Below are 24,201 nucleotides of genomic sequence, written 5' to 3' on the forward strand. Positions count from 1 at the left end.
AGGAGAGAGGAGAGAGAAGAAGAGAGAAGAGATAGAGAGAGAGGAGAGAGAGAGAGGAAGAGATAAAAGGAAAAAACGAGAGAGAAGAGAAGAAAACAAGGAAGAGGAAGAGAACCAGAGAGAAGAGCGGAGAGAGAGGATAGATAGCGACGTATAGCTCTCTCTCTCCTCTCTCTCATCCTCTACTCCTAGCTCTCTCCTCTGTCCTCTCTCTCTCTCCTCTCTCTCCTCTCTCTCCTCTCTCTCACACACACACAAACCACACACCCCTCAACGGCTGGAGAGGGTCCAATGCAGGCAAACCTACACTGCCCACTAGTGGCTGCTTTTTTTCTCAGACTCTCTATGGGAACCTGCACTCTAACTCTGGTGATTTCTATAGCTGATGTGGAAGAACCAGTATGGACCTAGAATTTGACTCACAGCCTGCTTTTGCTTTTGCACCCAAGTTTCCTGGAGGACATTTTCAAAGAAATTGACTCCTAGACCAAGCTTTATTTTAGCTACTCCAGTGTGGTTTTGTATAAGGAAGGCCACTTTCCTTGATCATTGCAATGTGCCAGGGGAACCATGAAGATGACAATCCTACAGGACACAGTACACATGGGGGGGGGGGGGTAGATGCCTTTGTCCAGGCACAGGATCCAGCTAAGAGAGAGGTTGAGTCAGGAGGATCCCAAGTTCAAAGCCCGCTTGGGGTATGGAGTTGAGTGTAAGCCAATCTAGGCAACCTCGTGAGAAGCAGTTTCAAACTTTAAAAAGGAAAAAAGAAGGAGGAGAGGAGGAGAGTATAAGTTAGTAGAGCGTTTGCCTAGCAAGGAAGAACAAATTGGGTTGACCTGCTCGTTTTATAACAAAATGCCTCTGTTATAAATATAAATATATATATATATATAAATATATATAAAAATATATAAATGCACAAACAGCACAAATAAAGGCTACTCCCAGAGGAATCTTTTGTTTAAGGGCAAAGAACCTGTCTGGTTAACTTGCTGACTGACAGAGGGCCTGGCGACTCCTTAGTCACCTGACTAAGCTCCAGCCCTCCCCTGGGAGGGTGTGAGGAGCCTCTGCCTGGGAGGGGACTCTGATCCTCCCTCCCAGACACCGGCAGGAAGTCGGCACTCACCCTCGGACGAGCCTGGGCTCCGCAGCCAGCACAGTGAGTACCAGGTCTCCCGGGTCTGAGGACTGCCCTGTAGCTCACCTTTTAGGAAAACTCAGAGCAAGTGCGGCCAGCCCTGGTGACGTCAGTCCCGGACAGCCGAAACTGCCCTCAGATTGGAGGAAATGAAAGGAAACCAGAAATGAAATCTTTGAACTAGAGCAGGCAGTATCGATCTGAGCACGCCAGTTTATCTTAAAGGGAAGGGAAGGGCTGCTCACAACTTTAAATCAGTAAGAAAAACAGACGTACCAGCAATGAATGAAAGACTTAACGTTGCTTAATAAAATATCGGTGGTCACTTAACAAGTAAACCGTAAGATACTTGGACTTGAGACTTTTTTACCGAAGCGTAGTGAAAGCTTTTATCCCACCCCACCTCCTCCCACCCCCCCACCCCCCGGAGAAACGGGAAACTACTGCCTGGTTGCCACCCTGCCTAAGGTAAACAGGTAAAGCAGTTCACAGCCTACCTGCCCCATGTGATGTTGACAATTCTTTTGTCCAGCTAAACACTGGAACATTTTTAAATGAATGTGGGGAATAAATCACAAGTGGAAGGCCTCGCTGGGTTGTGGAGGATTAAAGTCCGCCGAGAAAAGCCTGTGTAATTGTCTCAAATCAAGAAAGTAAAGATAAGGACGGGGCGGGGAGGGGGAGGGGGTGGCGGTACCGCTGAGCAGAGAGCTTGCCTAGCACGGCATCATTAACTCCAGACATAAATAGCGATAATGAAGATCAGGGTCTCACTAGCGTCGGTCTTGGAACTAGCTATGTAAACCAGGCCAGCGCTGATCTCAGAGATCTGCCTGCTTCTGCCTCCTGAGGGCTTTGCTCCTCATCTGAACTGAAAAGGTTTTTAAAGGAGCGGTTTGAGATGTGCCAAAAGGGAATCGGGGATAAAGCTTGGTAAAGCACTGACGCTTCTCTTTCCCACAGAAACGTCACTGATTTAGCACGAGGTAGATGGGATTGTCAGCACACACTGAATTGGATCGCATGCTTTTTGAAATGCGCGGTCGCTGTGTGCGGTGACCGAACATCGTTTATATAAACTAATAACTGAAACTGATTCAGCAGTCAAATGGGGTCATGCGCTCTGATAAGCGACCAATTATTCTTTCAGTCCAGGCTTGCTACCTGGGGCTATCCATAAACACTCCTTAGCGGAGCTTCTTTCTGTAAAATAATCTGCCTCCGCGGTAGCCCTTGTAAGCCACTTCCCGGCATGAGCTTTCTCCGCACCTACAGGCAGTATAGTCTTCCTAGTGAAGAGCAGGGCATCGTCATTGTGCTGCTTTTTAAATAGGTCTCGGTGTCTTCTCGTCCCTAACTGCATCTCAATACAGAAAACATTTTTTTGCCCACCACATTTTTACACGTGTATTTCAAATAGGCATTTTTCCCTGTTAAAGCTTATTGTGTATTGAAATAGTTTCTTTCTCTGTTAAATCTCCCATAACAATGTCAAGACATTTTATACTCTTTACAAGACCACATAAAGAGCAATGTATGAACTTGAGTATTTTTTCCTTAAAGTTCCAAAGGAGGATGGCTTCAGGAGTGCCTTCCTCAACATATACCCACAGGGTATCATCACTTTATTGAATTTGGAGAGAAAAAAAAATCCCTGTATTATACTGAACTACATTTCAGAGAGGTCAATATATAAAATATAAATCTGAAGTAGCGTCGTGCACACAGCAATGAAGGGCCTGGTGCAGTTTCTCAAGCAGCATGTGCATGTGCGTGTGCACATGCGCGCTATGCTAAGGGCTGAACCCAGGGCCCAGTGTATATTAAATGCAAGCTCTATCCCTGACTGTATCTCAGACAAGACTCCAGCTACGCCCTTAGCACCCACTATAAGTATACTAACGAAAAGATCCTGAACCTGAACAGCCGTACACCCTGAACGTGCCCTTCAGGTCATCTCTGAAACACAGCAAACTTATAAATGCTTATAAAGTGCTTGATTGTTCTGAAAGTCTTCTCGGGTGCTTTTGAGTTTGATTGACACAACCGCTACTTAAAATAAGAGTCCAAGCTCACAAATTTGTTGATCATATCAGTTTACTTTACAGGGAAATAATCTTTGTAATGTAGAGAAAACTGGATCCAGGTCTTGTAAAAAGTTAGGTTTTCAAACTCTGAAGGAAAATAACTTGGCTTATCTTAGCATACATTAGTGATAGGACGTTATTGGTTGAACAAATGAAAAACATGAATTGTGAGCGTTGTGTATAAATGATAGATTTTTTAAAATATTTATTTATTTATTATGTATACAATATTCTGTCTGTGTGTATGTGTGCGGGCCAGAAGAGGGCACCAGACCTCATTACAGATGGTTGTGAGCCACCATGTGGTTTGTCGGGAACTGAACTCAGGACCTTGGAAGAGCAGGCAATGCTCTTAACCACTGAGCCATCTCTCCAGCCTCTAGATTTTTGCATAATGACCTGAATATCTGCAAAAAGAAGCCTTAGCCCGCTTCTCATCAATAGACTTCATGTCCTGATTACAACTGCTCCACAGTCTCATAGCTTCTCACCTTCGTTCTTCTTCTTTTGTTCCAGGAACTCTTGAAAAACACAGGCCACCAGTGAGAGAGTTCGCTGTCTGCCACCCCTGCCAGCATGAGCGGCAACGGGACAGAATTCACGGCCGGCTACCTCTCCTCTGCTGTAGCAATTCTCTTGTATGGCTCCAACTTCGTACCACTTAAAAAATACGACACGGGTGATGGTAATTGTTTTTTAACCTTAACTTGCTTTTAAGTGTCTTGGCCACTTGTTTTTGTTTTGCCTTTTAACAGCTAAAAAAATTTAAGTTTTATTGATTATAGCATCTAGGGAATAGAACTCTGATAAGTCACCTCACAGGGCCCATTGTGGTACATGGAGAGTGAGTCAGGAGAGGGAGACAAGATTGTGCTTCATGAAGAAGCAGGGTGGGTCCCTCTGGAATGGCTCCTTGGCCACATCTGCTGTGTTTATAGAATGAGTAAGTTACGGCCAGTTTCACTCACAGCATTCATTCGAAAACCAACTTTCAGCACAGCTGATGCGTGAGAGACCAAGCTGAGCACAACACACACCTGCTCACTAGCGAGCAAGTTCTCTTGCATCCCACCTCCCATGTCTGATGTCAGACCCCCCCCCCCTTCAGCAGCCCTGCTGGGATCCACGGGCTTCATTCTTCACTCCCTCCCCAGAAACCTCGGATTGATTTCAAATTAAAGGGCTGTGTTCAGTGTATTGTTACTGTACTTAACCATTTGATTTGTTAAAACTGGTAACTGTGTTTATTAGTTACTGTTTTTTTGGGTTTTGGCTTTTTGTTTGGTTTGGTTTTTTGAGACAGAGTTTCACTGTAGCTTTGGAGCCTGTCCTGGAACTCGCTCTGCAAGCCAGCCTCGAACTCACAGAGCTCCACCTGCCTCTGCCTTCTGAGCACTGGGATTAAAGTCACCACTGCCCGGCTATTAGTTACTGGGTTTGTTGTTGTTGTTGTTGTTGTTGTTGTTGTTTTAATACATTGCTGGTGCAGGTTTTCAGTGTTATTCCCCAAACTGGATTAGGTTCTGTTTTGAGGTTTTTGATGCCTGGTTTTGCACAGAGCTGTAATTTTTAGAAATACCCATGTCACAGTGTAGCAACACTGTACAAGCTGTTCGGTGAAGGAAACCAAGAGGTGCTTTTGACTCCCTGACCTCCCTTTGGAAGCCAGGAGAAGGGGCTGGAGGCACTCACCTGCTTGGAGGTAACTTCCCAGTTATTCTTATTTGTTGTTTTTTGTTTATTTTGGGTTTTGGAGACAGGGTTTCTCTACATTTTAGACACCCTGGAACTCTCTTTGTAGACAAGGCTGGCCTTGAACTCAAAAATCTGCCTGCCTCTGCCTCCCAAGTGCTGGAAATAAAGGTGTGTACCACCATGCCCAGCACAGTTATTTTTAAATCTCCCTAATTCCTTAGTCTTCATACTACTTAGATAACAGGATTACAAATCTTTCCTCCTTGCCTGGAGTTTGATAGGCATAGAAACTAGTAGAAAAATTACCAGAAGGGGCAATTGGCCTAGCTTTGGTATTTGTGATCCTGGACAAGTGTCCCATGTATGTTTGTTTCTGAAACCTAAACCCAAGGCCTCCTTTTCTCTGCACTTATTAGAATGTTCTGGTCTGAGCCACCCCAACCCAGCTTTTTGTTTCCAATTTCTTACTTCTAACATAAAGTTCCTTTTCCTCTCCGTTACTATTTTGTCCTCTTAATAGACCTGTTTTTTTCCTCTGTTCTGTTGTGAGAATGCAGAAAGAGACAAAAATCTTCCAAGTTAGAACCAAAAGTGGCAGGTCAGCTTGCAACTTCCCTCACCCCTCATTCGGGGTAGAAAACCTATCTTTTCCGTCGCTAAGCCTTGATGGTACGGGCGCCCTGGATGGTCTCTGCTGTGTTCACCTTCAGGTCAATGGCCAGAAGCACCTTATATCATAGGAAGCAGAGGAGCCCTGGCCCGGAAAATCAAATCTCGGGCTTGTAAAAATCAGTCTCATCACGGGAGTTAAACCCCATCTGCCTGAGCCACAAATGGCCACTTTCATCCAAGATTTAAGTTACTGCTGCGCTGTTTGGAAGGTCTCAGTGCACGTTTTGACAGTGGTATTGAGACAGTTATCCGAGTGGAAATACAGCTTCCATCTTCTCCAAACCCTTTCCTAGAAACGTCTTGATCTGTCTACAGGTGAAAGAATAGAATATTAAGCAGGAGCCCTCTGTGGACTTTGGTGTCAAGCATCTAGGGTTTACGGTCCAGTTAGAAATGAACCTGCCAGCTTTTGGACCAAGTTATTGAAGTTTAAATTTGCTTTCTTGGTGTCTGAGATTGGGTCAGTTATGACAAGTAGTTGTAAGAAGAAATGTGTCACATGCCTATTGTGAGGACATTTTGTGATTTGTGGCTGCTCTTCTAAGAATATCTCATAGATATTCTTAATCATATGTATCCTCGAGTCTTCCTACCAAATAATGCCAGGTTGTCTTGTTTCCAGGGATGTTTCTTCAGTGGGTGCTCTGTGCTGCCATTTGGTTGGTCGCCTTGGTGGTCAACTTGATACTCCGCTGCCCCAAATTCTGGCCTTTTGCGATGCTCGGCGGCTGCATTTGGGCAACAGGTAAAGCGTGTATTCCCCTAACCCAGTGGTCACACCATCACATCCACAACAAGGAGAAAAAGCGTAGTGGTCTTCTAGCCCTGAGATGCAGATTACAGATACGGGCTGTTCATTGTCTTTCTTTCAGATACTCCTGGAAGTTTCCAGATTTTTTTCCCCTTTAAATATAGTAAGTTCCTGGTAGAAAACTCTTCTAGTAAAGATATTTGATCCTTTTAAAGTATAACTCAGATGCCCTTTTATAATTTGACCTTTCTCCAACTTGTTTATCAGAACATGTGTATTAAAGAGTTTGTTAATCCATTTGCTTTAGTAATCCATTTTCAGAGCTTAGCCTTAAAAGCTGCCAAATAGAGGCATGTAATCATTTTGAGTAACATTTAACAAAGAAAACAGACAGTCAAAAATCTCCTTGTTGCTTTATCAATTCCTTAAAGCCTAGAGTGGAATTTATATTTACAGCTAGCCAATCAGAAAGAGTATATGATTTATATATGATTCTTCAATACATGAACTCACTCTGGAGCATTCACCAAGAAAATTACTAAAAATCTTGTTAGGAGCAAATAGACTTTAAGACGTTAGAATCCTACTGGTTGGATCCTTGAGCCTTTGAGGGACTTAGCTAAGGTTTGTATTGCTGTGAAGAGACACCATGACCACTGCAGCTCTTAGAAAGAAACCATGTAATTAGGGAGGTTCACGTACAGTTTCAGAGGTTCAGGCCATTATCATAGTGGGGAGCATGACAGCGTGCAAGCAGACACAGTACTAGAGAGGTAGCTGAGAGTCCTACATCTTGTAGGCAACAGAAAGTCAACTAAAACACTGGAACATTTCCACTAGAGCTTACATTACCATACCTCCCGTGTGCCCTGTGATTGTTGACCGTGTGTAACTGGGAGAGCAAAGAGCCTTCGCTCGTTCCCTCGAGGCTTTTGGAGGCAGAGTGACGCTAGGCAGACCAGGCTGGCCTAGAATTCTGAATCCTCCTTCCTCCGTTCCCTATGGAATCGCAGATGAGACATGTCTCTTTGTCAGCCTGCAGGGTTTGTTGTTGTTATTGTTGTTTAGTTTAGTTTCATTTTGGTTTTGTTTTTGGTCAAGGCTGGTGCAAAATATGGAACACTTTATGAATTTTTATGTCCTCCTCATACAGGGTCCATGCTAATCTTATCTGTATCACTCCAATTTTAATATGTGCACTATCAATGTGAGCATTTTTCTTAACTTTTGAAATTCTATTTTAATTAAATAATTTTCTAAAAATGTGTTTATGTATGTTTTTGAGATGGGGTATCTATGTCGCCTTGGCTGACCTGGAGCTGTTTGTGTACATCAGGCTGGCCTCTAACTCACAGAGGTGCCGGGATTAAAGGCATGGCCACGGCACCGGGCCCGTTGTGCCGATCCTTATAGACTCCAGCACATCTGTCTCTCAAGCAGGCTTCACCGTGCTCGAGGCAGAGAAGTAGGCAGCCAAACTTGAGAAATGTCACCATATTACAGGTTATACAGCCAGCCGGTCTGGGGCATGGAGGAAAGAGAGGGCGGAGGTATAAGGACTTTATTGTAAGTGACAGGAAAGGAAACACCAACCCCTTGTGGCCAGGAGAACTTCCCAGAAGGGAAAATGAGTGGAGCAGGGTACCATCCGAGTCTAAAGCCCCTCGCATCCCCACAGCGGAGGACACCTCCTTGAGGAATTTCCTCAGCAGTTCAGAGCGTAACTCTGAAACTCAAGTTGCTCTGAACTGGAGCTGTGTTGCAGAACACACGCCCCCTACCCCCCCCCCATCAATAGCTGAAGTCAGGAGACAAAGGCGACTCACGAATCTAAAGAAGAAAGCTGCGGGAGGAAAGGAGTGAGGTTGCAGAGAAAGCAGCCTGTTTCATAAAGAGCGGCCATGAGCTGGGTGTGGAGGAGCGCCCGCCGTCCCGGCTCCTGGGGAGGGCGGCCTAAGAGGATCTCTTGAGCCAAGAGTGGGGAACTAGCCTGTGCAGCATGACAAGACCTTGTCTCGGTAACAACCATGCTGATGACAACTTTCACCATCATAACACTTTGGTGACCCTCAAGAGCAGAAAGCAGTGGTTGCGGGGCTCTGGAAAAACAGCCAACGTTGAGTTGGGGCAGACATTGTAGTTAGAATAACAGAAAACACTAGTTTAATGTGGAAATGCAGCTGTTGTACTGGAAGTAAGCCATTTTTCCTGTGTTTTGTATCCACAGGGAACATTGCTGTCGTCCCAATTATCAAAACCATCGGTTTAGGTCTTGGGATCCTCATCTGGGGATCATTTAATACCTTAACTGGCTGGGCAAGTTCAAGGTAACCCAATTCAAATGATCTCAACTAAGATTCCTGCATCCTGCATTCAATGTAAACTGGGGGTTTCACCATACTGGGAGAAATAACATGGTTTCTAGTCTCCAATTATGGTTGATACACACAGCCACATCTAGCGATTATGTCTAAAGCTCTTTGTAGAAGATCTAGCAAAGGAAATCAAAACAAAAAGTAAAGAGCTGTATCTGGGACCCAAGCCGAGAGAGACAGTCAGCTGATGTCTCCTTTCCTGTTGTCCTGCAAGATGGTTCGATGGACATGTGAGCATGTATCGTTCTCACCTCATTTTCTCAGTTCTGTGAGATCAGCACTGTAAGAGATCTGACACCCAAAGAGGCTGAAATGGTCAGGTTCTAGCCAGGTACCAGTTCTAAAGCAGATGTTCTTCCTTAGAATAGAGCAGCAATCTGTGGCTCCGCCTCCCCAGCATTTTGTAAAGATTTGAGATGTAGTCTTATCCAAATATTTAAGCATCATCCTCTGTGACTACTTTTACAGTATAATGGTTGAGAGAAGAGAGACAGTCACATTTAAACCGCTCTGGATCCATAAGGAGACGTTTTTCGACCATAGCTAGAAAGTTGTGCTGTCTAGAAGGCTAGTCACAAGCCTTGGGCAACCTTGATATGAAAACTTAAGCTAATTAAAATGACAGATTTGAACCTTCTGTGCCCCAGTCCCATTTCACACAGGGCATGGATGGGAACATGATACTATCATGGAAGTTCTATGAACACTGTGTGCTACCCATGGTTAGTATCACATGCGCTTCTCACACATGGGGAAATGAGAACAAAGAATGTTATTCTTTCCTCACTTTAAGGCTCTCCCTGTACTCAAAACCATTCTAACTGCCCCAAAACAACAAGGTAAATCAAACTACTGACTTACAATATATTCATCCTTCCCCATCCTTTTGCTCCCACCGCCCTAGAGTTGCATTTATTTTAATGCAATGCTTTTTCTGCTTGCTTCCCTCTCTTACCCTTGGATGGCTGTTCATGATGTATATTAATGATTGCAATAAAGTCAAACCGTGATGAAAAGAATGTAAATTGATGTCAAAGAATAGGAATTTTTAAACCAAGAAGTCATTTATTTAGTTAGTTAGTTAGTTAGTTAGTTAGTTAGTTAGTTAGTAGTTTTTAGTTTTTAGTTTTTCGAGACAGGGTTTTTCTGTGGCTTTTGGAGCCTGTCCTGGAACTCTTGTAGACCAGGCTGGCCTCGAACTCACAGTGATCTCAAGAAGTCATTTTAAATACCTCAAATATTATAGAGGGGCTTGAAATGTAGCTTAGTGTGAGAGCATTGTTTATCAAGCATAAGCAGGGACTTGGGTTTGACCTCGAGCATTAAGATACATGAGTATACACATACACACATTCATCTGTGCACACATGCAACCACATGCATTTTCCCATGGTAGGTTTGGTTTGGTTTGGTTTGGTTTGGTTTGGTTTGGTTTTTTGAATAGGGTCTCACTATGTAGCCCTGGCTGGTCTGGAAATCAATATATAGACCAGGCTGGCCTCAGTTCACAAGAGATCCACCCTGTTTCTGCCTCCTGAGTGCTGTAGCGCAGATTTACCTCTGGGGATTGCAGGAATGTACCACCATGTCTCAACCACTACTTTTTCCACTTTAATTGGAAATTGGAGGCACGGTGTTAAAAAGTAACTTACCCAAAGCTAACCAGTATGACAGCGCCAAGACCTCAACTCAAGAGTCCAACCTCTCACCAGTTCTTTTAAGCATTACTCTAAACGTTTTAGCAGACTCTAACTTGATATTCTTCTGGCTTTCCAGGTTCGGCTGGTTTGGGATGGATGTGGAAGAAGTGTCGAACCCCATGTTGAATTACCTTGGAGCTGGGCTGTCCGTAGTAAGGTCTGCAGCCATTACTGGTCACTAGTTCTTTTGGGCATTCAGAGTACTTTCTAAAGATTTGTTTTATATTTTTTTTATTTAGGTGTATGAATGTTCTGTCTGCATGTATGTTCATCGTGTGTGTGCCTGGTGCCTAAAGAAATCAGGAAAAAATGTCAGAGTCCCTGAAGCTACAGTCACAGATGGTTGTGAGCTGATATATACATGTTAGGAGTAGATCCCACATCCTTTGGAAGAGCAGCCGGTGCTCTTAACCCTTTAGCCATCCATCTGGAGAGTCCTGCTGCCTAAAACTTTTGATGTGCTTGCATTTTTTACACCTGCATTTCATAAAAATTCGTGGGTTCCCTGATTTTTAATTCCCAACAACAGGCCTTGTTTCCGGAACAAGGGATATCAAATGAGGGGTTCAGGAACTCCTGTTTTAGATCTCGAAAGCTCCGAGAAGGTGGGAAATGTCAACTAACTGCTGTGAAGTTCAATTTCAATGTCTATGATAGACAGAGAATCATAATGCGTTGCTCATGAGGGAGAACCAAGATGTAGGAAGTTCTTTTGCTTACCAAAGCATGCTATCCCAGTCAGTGCTCTGCTGGTTCCCTCCACGCCCCTGGAGGTCACTGATGCTACTTAGCACAGTACTCTTCATCCTAGGGAAGGGGGGGATGCTGTGCCCTCAGAGGATGCCTGAAACACAGTGGGCACCAAACATTGACTTAATGCATTTTCTGCTTTAACTAAGCACCGAGGCTACACTTTCATAGTTCCAGCATAACAAGAAAGCTAGCAGAAATACCTTTTCCTTGCAACTTTGTGAGTCAGCATTGTTATTATCAATCTTAGCACCTTGAGCACAGTTATTCTTCTTTCCTTTTTTCCTTTTAACACCGGGAGCGTTCACCTGTTCACTGAAAAGCAACACCTGATGGGTCCTCTTTGGAGTATTGGATCTAGGTTGCTCCATCACTCTTGTGACTTGTATTTGGGTTAGCTGAACCCAGCGCTGCAATCACTAGCGGATCTGACCAAAGGCCCACCAGTGGCCAAGTGCTGGGCAGCGCTTTGAGGTGGCTAGCTCGGCAAAGGGATGCTAGTCATGACCCTGGCCTCACACAAGGAGACAGCATGATGCTTCGCAGGGCAGTGCACACGTTAAAATGTAGGAATGTGTATACTCTGAGTTTAACATGCCAGATCATGGCTGACGCCGGGTAAGCAGAGCTTGTCAGGGCGCCGATTCCAGCTTCCGTTGCTCTCCTCTCCTGCTCATCCTCTTTAACCCCGTTTCTATTCTCTAGCCTCTCACATCTCTTCTGAATTCGAGTTTTCCACGTCGGTCCCTCTCCTTGTATGTGCTGTATCAATGGAGATGAAAATGACTTTGAGTCGCTACACGGTGGCCTGTCGCCAATAAAACTCAAGCGAGAATTAGGTCACCTTAAATTCCGCCACCTATTCTCTCTGGATTCCATTTATATCCACTGTCAGCGCTGCACATAACAAATAGCATTGCCTACAAAGACTTTTACTGCTTTCCTAGTCTTCAGGGAAAGGGGAGTATATTTCCCTTCCTCCAGTAATGGTGTTTTTCCCCAGCCACGTTCTGGAACAATCTCTTTGTCATTGAAATGTTGCCTGGAGAGTAGTCCCTAGGCAATTGGGGAGGAATAGCAAAGCTTATTCTAAAACTGTAAATTCTTGACACATTTCGTTAGAGGCAGTTTTGTGTGCCTTACACAAGTTACTTGGAATTCTAGCTTTCAGGAGTGTGCTAAGATGATTTCTTCACGTTGTAAAATTCTAATTTAGCATGTCTAGTTTTAACTTAATGGTAATAATTTAAAGTTGGTCTATCCGGTACATTAGGTACGCTCCAGTTTTTTTTTTTTCTTTAGAAAAATAAAATTTTCTCTAAAATCACAAATCAGTTAGTTATTCATATTCTGCCATTTCTACCCATATGACCTTGGACAGATCTCTTCAAGTCCTTGGCGTCTTCATCTGGAAAGAGGGGATAACACTAGTAGCAATCTTGCAAGACAAATTGGAAAATAAATGCTTTAAGAGCTTTGATTATCAACGTGTGGATTAGGCTCCACGTGTAAGGTAGTTGTCAATCACTGTTCTGTAGTAAACCCTCGAGATCATCAGCTTAGTGGAGAGTCTATGATAAGTCAGTTCTATGGTTTGGGGGCTCCGGGGAAGCTGCACGGGGTGACCAGAGCATATGAAGAAACAAAGCCACAGGGAACAGAAGAGGAAGACAGAGCACCCCAGCAAGCCCCATTAAAGGCACGGCCCTAACCACCCAACCTCCCATTAAGTCCCATGTCTTAAAGACTGGCTGCGTCTCTGTAGCAAGTAGACCAGTCACCAATAACCTTTAGCATGGCCTTTTCAGGACACATAGGACCCAAGTGCTTATACTATTATATTCATACATAGTTGGCCCTTGGGACATTTGTTGGGGGCTCAGTCAGTCTTAAATTAGGTGGTGCACTGACAGAATTTCGCAGCTCTGTTAAGAGCTGGGTTTGCAGCTAGAGAATGCTGGGGTCTCTTCCTATGAAGCAGTTGGCCCCGTCTGTATTGCTCTCCTGGATGGGAATGCAAGAATCTTTTAATTTAATTAGTTTAACGTAATAGCTTTAATCGGTTCATTTTGAAGGGCATTGATTGAGTGAGTTTAGAGCCCTCGGGAGTGTAAAAAAAAAATATGAAATATAGTTCCATGGCTTACAATCTGTCTGTGTGTATGTCTGTCTGTCTGTGTGTATCTGTGTGCATGCTTGTGTGTGTGTATGTGGGGATGTTGTCCCTGTATATGTGTGTGGAGCGGTGCCCACATGCATACTCATGTATTAATTCGGGCGTACAGGTGTCATGGCACTTGACTAGGGCTCCGTGGACAACCTCAGGTGCTGGTCCTTGCCGTCCATCCTTTCCCAGTTAGGCCTCCTCGCTGCCTCATGCACCAGGCTAACTGGCCTGCATGGTTCCCAGGACTCGCGTCTCCCCCAGTCTCGCATCCTTCTGTAGGAGCCTTAGGGATACATACTCTGGATTGGGTGTTTGCTTTCACGTAAGGTCTGAGGACTCGAACTCAGGCCCTCGTTCCTGCACAGCGCACACTTTACCCACTGAGCCATCCCTCTAGCCCAGAGCCTGCTCTTCTATTTAGACTTAAAATGGTCTTTTCAGTCCGTTGTAGAGTCTGGTGAGACGATGGTTAGTTTTACATTTTCCTTGTATAACATATACCAGTCAGTTTCCTTATACAGCTGAAACCATCTAGGGCTTTTAAACAGCAGAGGATTTGCCTGCCTGCCTGCCTGCCTGCCTGCCTGCCTGCTTGCTTGTTTGCTTGCTAAGGCCTCACCAGGTAGTCCAGGATGGCTTTCAACTTTCTATCCTCTTTCCTCAGCTTCCTGGCAGATTTAATTTCCTATTAAAAAACAAAGCAATGCGTTGTGGATTATCCAGGAATGTGCCTTCTCTCTGTGTCTCCTTTCACCTTCTCTCTCTGGAGAACAGTCCCCTACCCCTCCTCAGTCACTATTCTGCACTGTAAGGAAGTCCAGGCCTTTGTTTCTGACTTTGCCTTTTCACAGAGCTGCAATCCTTCTGTCTAACTATGGACCAGGCTTTGGACAGCCCTACAAAAGTGCCGCAGGTACTTCCTGTTCCATTTATGTGAGAAGTCAAGTGGAAGGCAGTGATTCCAATTAAAAGCCGCAGCCACCTTTAATTTCCTCCTTTACGATACAAAACGTGCTGCATTTAATCTCATAAAGTCCATTCTTTGTATGGTTTTGTGTTTGAGACAAGATCTTTGTATATAGATCTTTGTATATACGTTGTCCTAAAACCACAGCTCAGGCTGACCTTGAATTTGTGGTCCCTCTTTTGTTGGCCTCCCAAGTTCTAGGCTCACAGGCAGGCCTCACCTGACTTCGGGAAGAGTCCTGAGTGAGTGTTTTGCAGCCCCGATTTCTTCACCACTTATACGTCCGTATGGAATTCCAACAGTCTCCTTCCCAGCATCCCTGTCGCTCCCTCCCTTTGCCTACAGTGCTTACGGCACAGTACAGAATGCTGTTCACAGATGAAAAGGTCAGGTCTTGAAGAGGTCAAGTCATGTGTTGCCGTGTTCTATTTTCAAGGGGAGATAAAAGCACACACCTGCAGCTTTCAAGTGTCTAACATCATTTTGTGTTACTGGAAAAACATGCGAGTTTATACAAGAGCTGAGGATTTTCATGTCCACAGGAAAATGTAATTGCAACATCTAATATTAGCCTTACAGATTAAAAGCAGGCAAGCACACACACACACATACATTCAACTTATTTATGAATATGCTTGTGGTCAGGTTCGATACATTCATTCTTACGCTGTCGCATATTTTAAGAATTCTTAAGGTGACACAGAATGTGACTCCCATCTTCTGTTGAAGTAGAAAGTCTTTAGGAAAAGAAATTGTCTGGAATTGGGTACATGGTCTGGCCCATGCTGTGCCATGTCTTGAGAAGCAGTCTGAGAGTTGTTCGCCTTCAGCTCTTCTCTCATCTGACCAGGAAGAGGAGAACATGAGTTCTGTGTGCAGCTAGAAGCAGTTTGAAAGGAAGAGCCAGGATGTGAAGCATGAGAAAGGAAGATAGCAGCTTCGATCAGAGAGTTTCCAGGGAACACACCAATTGGTTATCCAGTACCAAATGATCACCCCTGTAAACGTACATACAAGGAACAGTACACATATATAAAAAAGATGAGATCGTTGGCTAAAGCAGAAATCAGGACAAAGATCCAAATTAGGAGCAGTGTCATGTGTTTGCTCTTTACCCTGCCAAAGAAAGGACATCAAAGAAAATGGGACTCCGAGGAGACAGTGAGACCTTCAACAGGGTGTATGTGGAAGAAACTCTGTTATCAGGGCTCAATTTAAGTTTTGTTTTCTCTTAAAAATAAGGCAACTTGATGAAAGTGTGTGTGTGCATGTGTCCACGTGCATGTGTTTGTGTGTCTGTGTTTTCGTGCGTGTGTGTGTGTGTGTGTGTGTGCGTGCACGCACGCATGTGCATGCGTCCTGGAAAATCTCACTGGAATGTATTTTCCTTCAGTGCCCTCACATTTTTGTTCATCAGAAGTGAAGTTGAGACTAGTCCAAGCAATGTGGACAACACGCCACTGATAACAGAACCTGTGAGTATTGTGTGGGATAATTAGATCTGAAACATAAGATGAGGATGTATCTTGGATAGGGTTGCTATGAAGTCACAAGTGTGACCATGGCAACTCTCATAAGGGAAAACATTTATGGCTTTCAGTTCAGAGGCTTAGTCTGTTATCATCATGGTGAGAAGCATGACAGCACACAGGCAGTTATGGTGCTAGAAAGATAGTCAGAAGTTCTACATTGAGATCAGCATACAGGAGAGAGGGAGGAAGAGAGGGAGGGAGAGAGAGGGAGGGAGAGAGTGGGGGAGGGAGAGGGAGGGAGGGAGGGAGAGAGAAAGAAAGAAAGAGAGAGAGAGAGAGAGAGAGAGAGCCCGAGCCCACACAAGCTTTATACATCTACATTTATAGTACAAGAAACTATCTACACAAGCTTTATACATCTACATTTATAGTACAAGAAACTATGTCTTAGGTGGGCTGGTATCTTAAAGGCAACTAGCTGAAGGTGTTCCCACAGCACCTCCCCCTTTTGTCTAAATAAGAGAGTTCTAAACCTAATACGAAACTATATACAATTAAGAACAAATATCAAGTATAAAAATTAGAATTACAACCAGCATAAACAATGTCAAGCAAGAAACATATACTAAATGTTTTAATAATTATCCTATCCTAAGAAGTCAAAGTCTTGGATTAGAAATGACTTGGCTAAGTCATGGGAGGAAAGTAACTACAACTATCAAGTCTTCAACCCCATCAAAGACCTAAGAAGGGAAAAAAAATATTACTTGAGTAAACAGGAAGTGCAATTAAGCAATTTTCAAAATGTGCAATAAAAGACAGAGACAATTAGCTACGTAGGCAATCACCCAAAGTCTAGAATAATTGAACAGACCATTTTCAGAGGCAGAAAAAATTTCAAAACCGTCTTACCCTGTCTTGGCAAAATTTACAGTCTTTTATCTTGTATCCTCCTTGTCCTGTCCAGACACCATGCATTTTGCCAGTGGTCGAGGCATGGGCAGTTCTTTGCCCAAAGGCCAGTTTTCCCAAGAAGAAAACAAGCTCCAGGTCTTTGTTGCCCAACATTCTTTCAGGAATAGATTGGTGCTGCCAGGAATAATCGTGGCTCAGGTCAACAGAACCTTAAATTATTTAAATGTCATATTCTACAGTTCTTTGAAGTAGTTGAAGATTACCTATCTATGTGGAATACAATCTCTATATCTAAAGAACCTGATTAGTCTAACTATAAGTGTGACAAACATGGATGACTATTGACCTATAATTTTTAATACCTATATAGCTTAAAGAGTAAGACTTCATATTAGACTATTAAACAATCTTTAAACAACCATGCAGCAAATGGGTACAATAACCTAAAAATGTAAGCAATGTATAAGTATCTTGATCAAAGGTAGAAATGTATAGTGCAATATGACAAATATATCCCAAAATTGTATAAATAAACAAAATGTCATAAGCAGAGGTAGAAGCATGCATGCATGCAATATGACAAAATAACTTTGCATGGGTGTACACATATTGTAAACAGAAATAGGAGCATATTCAAAATAACAAATATAATTTGAATTTGAATCAATATACAAGAATCTATACCAATGTAAATTATCTATAAATAATAGCTCACAATTATTCACTCTGTCTCTCATTATTATTATTAGTGTATGCTCACACTAATCTACCTATTATCCCATCTAATTTCCCCTTTTTCTCCAAAGAGATCCCTGAGCCTACATAATTTCCACCCCAACCCCCAGTCCTGCATCAGTTATAATCAACCCCTAATTGACATCCCTAACCCTGAGGACAAACTTTGTTGGGAGAGTGGACATTGTCTTGTTGAGTTACTTCCGGCTGTCATGGGGGCAGGGGTGATGTTCTTTCTATGAAATTCTGTAAAACTAAAATGATGGTTAAACTTGAAGATTACTGTCTGGTATTTGCAAATAGTCTCCGAGTAGCCGATAGAGATTTTTGAAGTTTTTATTTGAGGTTCTGGCCAGAACGTTGTAAGAAGGTGCACCATTTTAACCAACTGAGTTGGAATCATTTTGAGCAGCTGGTACCCAAAACCAATCTTAAAGTAATGCTCTCAGCATCATGACATCATATCAACCAGGTGGAATCGTTGTTGGACCCAGTGACACACTTCCCACAACAAGGTCACACATCCCACATACAGTGCCACTTCCCGTGAGCCTGTGGGGGCCATTTTTATTCAAACCACCACGGGATGTAAGGACAAAACTCTGACATTCATGTGAGTAGGTGGAATTTTCCATCCCTCACGGCTATGAAAATAGTTCAGCATATTTATCAGAAGTGGGTCAGGTTTCCATGGTGACACTTCTTCCTAAGCATAAATGCTGACTTTTTTGACTATAGATCCCTACAAGGTGTATGGATGCAGCTTTTCACTGGTGTTACATCCGGAGTTTCTGTGGCCCTGTGGAGAGATGAGAAAGTAACTCAGCCAAAGGAGGCAGGAGGCTGAGGAGTCGACAGGAGTAAGGAATGGACAGAGACCTAATGGTGGTCAATGAGATCACGCGCCAGTAGGAAATGAACTTGATTTTCCTTTCACTTCTGGTTTTGTCTTTGCCGTGTTTTGCTTCATGGCAGAAAATACACAAGGAGGCATGGCTTTGACCATAAAGAATATAAGTTGGTCTGGAACAGCCAATCAGTGTTAAACAGGGTCAACCTTAAAGAGACATGACATGGCCCAGATGTCCAGGGTCCCATTGTAAAGTTTGCGTGAGGGGTAGTCCGTGTTGCCAGGAACCCAGTGCCAGGCCTTGCCATCTGCTAGGGGCCCTGGCTGCTTGCCACCCTCTGAGTCCACACCCACAGCCTACAGGCCTTGCCTCCCTGGCTGCTTCACCTCTATATCATTATACTCTCCCATTCCCCTTGCCTTCTTCCCCTACCCAATTCAGTTCTGTCTTCTCTGCCTACCTAAGTTCTGCTCTACCAGGCCAAGCAGTTTCTTTATTAATTAACCAATGAAAGCAACACACAGACAGAAGGACCTCCTACACCAAGCAAAAACTTGAAACATGCCTACAATTGTTTTAATTCAGTAAAACAAAAAATATTAAAATAGGGTTATTGAGTGAAAAAGAGATATAAAAATTATTATTGATCTTATTCATTCTACTGTAGAAAGTCTGAGTTCTTCTTGGTTCTAATTTCTTTACAGTCTACAAAAATGATGAACCATGCGAGCTAAGTTTATCAAAGAGCTACCAATCTGTGAAAAATTTAGGTGAAAAACTGGAGGGGCGGAGTCTTAAGAGCAGCTCTGAACTCCCAGGGCTCATAGGTGACTTGCGCACGTGTTGAGGTGTGTTTGAGAGGAGAGACAAGCCTGGATGCCCTTGTGTGACCCTGAAGTTGTCTGCTGACGGTCCTTGTATTCAGGTCTTTCTTGTGACTTCCACAGGTGATCAACACAGCTGAAGACCACTGCTCCGATTCCTCCTGGGTGGATAGACTTTCTGCCAAGTACCACCGCATTGTGTAAGGCAAGACAGCTTCTCTCTCTATTGCTGTGTTTCACGTTTGGCTAAAACAGAGGGTCCCAAGAGAGATGGTGAAACTCATCTCATCCCAGGAAGAAAATGATAATTAAAAATGCCTTTCCACCTCCTGGGAGGCAGGGGTTGCTCTACACTCCACCGAGTTTTAGACACTGAGCTCAGATGCCTCGACGACCACTGTAGAGCATCTGACCTGTTAGCCGGTGGCAAAAGCTACCTCATTTTATAGGACTTGGGCATAATGACTGCGTTATATCACAAGCTAATCAAGCAGTGCACTCCAATTCCTCTGATCAGCCCGGGGCTGTCACCCTCCTTCCATGTGTGAGTTTTATGATCCCAGATGTTCAGTACCAAATCTAAGAGAATATTCTGTGCCTATGTAAGGGTAACCCCGATGTCTTCATCAGAAGCACTTAATGGCAGCCTGTCTCACGTTAGGGGGCGGGGTTTTAGTGGCTTGGGTTTTCATTTGATTTTTGCTGGGAGGGCTGAATTATCTAAAATGCTTTACATCCTGCATTCTCCTTTTACAGATCAGGGATGTTTGGACTTTGTGGACCCAGGACCATGCCATGGTTACTGGCTTTGTTTTGTGCATGCTAGGAAAACACTCTATCACTAAGCTCTACCACCCCAACCTAAAGTCAGCAGACATACTATCTTCACAATGGGAAAGGCTAAATTAAGAGAATGAAAGAATGAATAAAATTAATCTATCTGTGAAAGAAAAATATACCGCTACTTGCATTCAGAATGAAATTGTTTCCTAAAATTATTTTTATAGATTTTCCTCCCAAAGGTTGTCTTCTATTAGGAGAGTGTTTGTGAAAGGAAAGATTCTTAGGGCAGACGATATAGCTCAAAGGGTGCAGCATAAAGCACTCACCTGGTATGTAAGAGACCCAGGTATCCATCCCAAGCGTCACCTAGAAAGAAATTCTAATTATCTTTTACTTAGTTATGTGTCTGGGCCACTCTGGAGCCATGGAGTCCTGTCCTCATTCAAGTCAAGGATCTTAGGGTACATGGAATGTATTGCCAATATGTACAGATAGATCTGGACCCTCGTGTCCATTAAATATCCTTAAATAAAATTACTAAAATTGGCAAGGAATTTGTGCTTAGACTTAGGGGAATATTTATTTATTTACTTATTTTTGAAACATCTTGTCACATATTCCCTACTTGCTTCAAACTTGCAATCTCTCTCTCTCTCTCTCTCTCTCTCTCTCTCTCTCTCTCTCTCTCTCTCTCTCTCTCTCTCTCTCCTCTCTCTCTCTCCCCCAAGGAAGGGTCTTGCCTGAACCTGCTTCCCTCTTTTAAGCCATTATTTGTATGAAGATAGAGGGACCGTCCTAAAACATCTCTCCTCTCTCTTACCTCCAAATCCCTGGAAATACCCGTGCCCATTCCACGTATGCAGCGCTCGAGGCCAAGGAGTTTGCCTTGTTTGAAACGAAACAGGTTTTCTTCCCATAGCAGATTTTTTTTAACCTAAAATATTCAGATTCTTAGGCTCAATTACCACTCTTGACAAAACCGTCATCAAGTCTGTCTCTGTGATCAATCTAAACAAAAACTCATTTGTCCTTGGTCTGTATGTCACGGTTCCCTGCTGTAACCTGGCGCATGTTTCTGAGGGGACCTTGAGAAGCATCATGCCCATCCGCAAACATCTCATGCATTCGTTTATTTGAATGGCATATGCCCCACTGGTAGCTATACTCTCAACTCAGGTAGAACGACCGCTTTGTAGTGATGATTTCTTACTCCTTCCAACCTGTCGTGACCTCCACCATGACATGGTAGACAGCTGAGGCCACACTTCTGTCTCCATGAATCTGCCAGTCAGAGGACTCAGGGTGGGAGGGCCAGCGCCTACTAAGCTGCTTAACATCTGCATATCGAAGAAAACCTGACTTTTGGGTTCCGTTTGTGTGTTGAACACATTGCCTCTGGCCAAGATTCACCGTGGTTTATTTTTGCATCTTCAGGGGCTGCAGCCTCGCAGTGATATCCGGGATACTCTACGGATCGACGTTTGTGCCAATCATTTACATCAAGGACCACAGCAAAAGAAATGAGAGTGTATATGCGGGCGCTAGCCAGTTTGGTGAGTGGAGAGGAAGCACATTTTCTGGTACTCCGTTAATAACAGAAAAGAACTATGATCTTTAGTGGCATTTTATTTTTTATCTTAATAAACAAAGCTTGCCTAAAGATCAGAGAGTAAAACAATCCCACTGGTCAGCCTTATAGACCAGGTGGTGGTAACACACACTTTTAATCCCAGTAGCCACACTAGTTTGCCACAGAAACCATGCATGCCTTTAACCTCAGTGGGGCTCACCTTTAATCCCAGAACTAGAGAGGATTATAAAATGGGAGGAGACAGCTCTCAGTCTGTGTCTCATTCCGAGATTCCTGGGGCAGGATGGCCATTTTCCAACTGAGGTCGAGGTAAGAGTCAGTGACTCCCTGCTTTGCTTTTCAGATCTTCAGACTGAACCCCAATTTCTCTTTCTGAGTTTTTATTGATCATACTTCAATGATCACATCAGTACAGCTGTGTACACTTGTCTTTTCTTTTGGAAGTGGTGAATTAGGCACCAGGAATAAAGGTGGCAATGAACGTTGGAGTGTTCTCATGGGATTTGTAATGTACAGAGAAAATGAATTACAGTCGGGGTTCATCTCCACTGCTGGGATCTCAGCATGGGATTCCCAGCTTCCCACTAAGATTCCGAGATTACGAAGAGTCATTTATGTCCAACATCATGACCTCTGGGAAGATATGTTACTCTCTGCTCTTTCAAAGCTGAAGTGTAACACACAATATTCTTAACCAAGTAAATGTCAAAGTATAAGCCTATTTCGTCTAAGGGTATTAGTTTTCAAGCACAAAGTGGTCCACTGGAAGGGTCAACATAATGCCTCCAGTTCTAAAACTATCTCAGGAACCGCGTTCTCTGCAACGGCCCTGGGAACGCGGGAAGGGACGTGAACGAGGATCTACTGTCGGGCTCCTGTAATGCCGTGGATGCACAGCAGACATAAGGAAGCTGGGTGAATAAAATAGAGTTCAGCATCATGTGATGTGGACAATCCATGTGATTTATAATGGGAGAAATTTGAAACGCAAAACTTCTAGGAAGCAGACAGGCAGGAAAGTCGTAAGCTGAAGGCCAGTGCGGTCCCCACAGGGAGAGCCTGGGTTGTTGCTGGGGGTTGAACTTGACAGGTTATCCCGAGCTTGTCACAGCCCATTTCCCTCTTTCTGTACTTAGCTCCATGTGCGCTTCCCTCTACTGACCTTCCTTATTTCAGAGTTTTACATAAATTCTTTTTTTAGATTCCTGGGGTGTTTTTTTTTTCTTTTCAAAGGCTAATATCTAAAGTAGAACTTAATCACAGAAAGGTGAAAAAAAACAAGAAAGAAGAAATAGACAGAGCCAAAATGAGTTTGACATCCTTGTCGGACACTTATATGCTTGCTTGTAATAGGCATGGATTTGGCTCTCAGAATTCTCTTAGCCACAGGGGAAATCAGCTCAGCCCCAGAAGTCAGTGAACACAAGAACAATTGACTGTTGTCCTGGGACATAATGAACAATGTCCTCAACTGTCTCTTTATATAAATAGACAATGAATATTTAGGTATTCTTACAACTCTGGCTGTACAGATGCAATCTCACGGAAGCATATTTTATCGCAGCTTTGTTAAAAAATCATCCTCAGTGGGCGTTACTGTGCTTTGTTTCACAACATACATGTATCGTGTGCTCTGTTGTAAGGACTTTTGCAGATGCTAACTGGCTAGCCCTCACCTCTTCTTGCGCATAGATGGGTGGATTTCATTGCTATGATTTCGGGTTTAGAGGAGAGGGACTTGTAGTCCAGGTTTTCATCCAAAAACACAGCACTCATCCTTGTCCAAACTCTGGGTGATAGAAGCGTCGACCACAGTGGAGACTTCCTAGCCAAGCTCCCGCAGAGCACCCATCTGCTCAGGCTGTCAGTGATATCAGGGTTTCCCAAGATGCGCCACCATCGTGTGTCATTGCCCATGGCCACCTTGGAGCTAGTTTGTTGCAAACGGTTAGACAAAGCTGCCTTTGGAATAACTTCTGAAGTCTTATGACCTCCCGTACAGTTGCCGTCTGCCGTAGACCATGCAGTTTGGCCACACGCAAGGGCCCGTCTCTTTATTCACATTCTCCCTCCAGTCTGCAGCAAGATTTGCTGCAGTTGCTACAGCCCATAGCAGAGCTAGGGCTGACTGCCTATTCCTTCTTAAGAGGCAACTTCACCCTACAGTCAGACAACATTCACCATTTCATACTGAGATTTCCAGGACCACTAAGAAAACGAGCCTGGCAGATTTCACTGTGGTAACTTATTTAATAGTTCTAGATTTGAATTCTGCTTATTAATTCTATAATTAATTATAATTATATATATTATATATATGCATGTATAATTAATTCAATACAGACAACACATGGAGAATGATTAAATGTAGTTAATGGTCCTGTCCGCTTAAGGTTAGCTTCTGTGAGGATGTTTTATGTTAAAGAAATTAAGGTCCCTTGAGGTGGTTGGAATGATGTTTGCATCTCGTCGTCTGTTTTTTCAGACTTGGACTACGTTTTTGCACACTCCAGCGGCATCTTTCTTACGAGTACCGTCTACTTTGTGGCCTATTGTGTAGCCATGAGAAATAGGCCAAATCTGTATCCAGAGGCCATCTTACCAGGTAAGGAAGGATATTAGCTACACAAAGCCTTACTTCTCTGTGAAAGGGCCAGTCTCCACTGATGAACTTGAATAACCATTAGAGGGGACGGGGAAGAGAGAACGAGAGAGAGAGAGA

General features: G+C 43.6%; 1 protein-coding gene and 1 non-coding gene across 4 annotated transcripts in view; one reads left to right on the forward strand and one right to left on the reverse strand.

Moving 5' to 3' along the window:
• Nucleotides 1-1,066: 1,066 nt before the first annotated feature.
• Tmem144 (transmembrane protein 144) overlaps nt 1,067-24,201 on the forward strand; it is a 32,229-nt gene continuing 9,094 nt past the window's right edge. For all 3 annotated transcript variants that reach the window (XR_005287483.1, XM_038348387.1, XM_038348388.1), the window contains exons 1-9: nt 1,067-1,165; nt 3,748-3,916; nt 6,221-6,343; nt 8,577-8,676; nt 10,501-10,581; nt 15,702-15,783; nt 19,229-19,305; nt 21,323-21,441; nt 23,965-24,084. Coding sequence is in view for 2 of the 3 variants with exons in the window: in XM_038348387.1 (XP_038204315.1) it covers nt 3,808-3,916; nt 6,221-6,343; nt 8,577-8,676; nt 10,501-10,581; nt 15,702-15,783; nt 19,229-19,305; nt 21,323-21,441; nt 23,965-24,084 (811 nt within the window). In the remaining variant the exon portion in view is untranslated. The remainder of the gene's footprint in view (nt 1,166-3,747; nt 3,917-6,220; nt 6,344-8,576; nt 8,677-10,500; nt 10,582-15,701; nt 15,784-19,228; nt 19,306-21,322; nt 21,442-23,964; nt 24,085-24,201) is intronic.
• Nucleotides 7,458-7,562, reverse strand: LOC119826979. The gene has a single exon (XR_005287532.1). It is a non-coding gene; the product is annotated as a U6 spliceosomal RNA (small nuclear RNA).

This window comes from Arvicola amphibius, chromosome 11, assembly GCF_903992535.2.
Source record: "Arvicola amphibius chromosome 11, mArvAmp1.2, whole genome shotgun sequence".
Taxonomy (NCBI): domain Eukaryota; kingdom Metazoa; phylum Chordata; class Mammalia; order Rodentia; family Cricetidae; genus Arvicola; species Arvicola amphibius.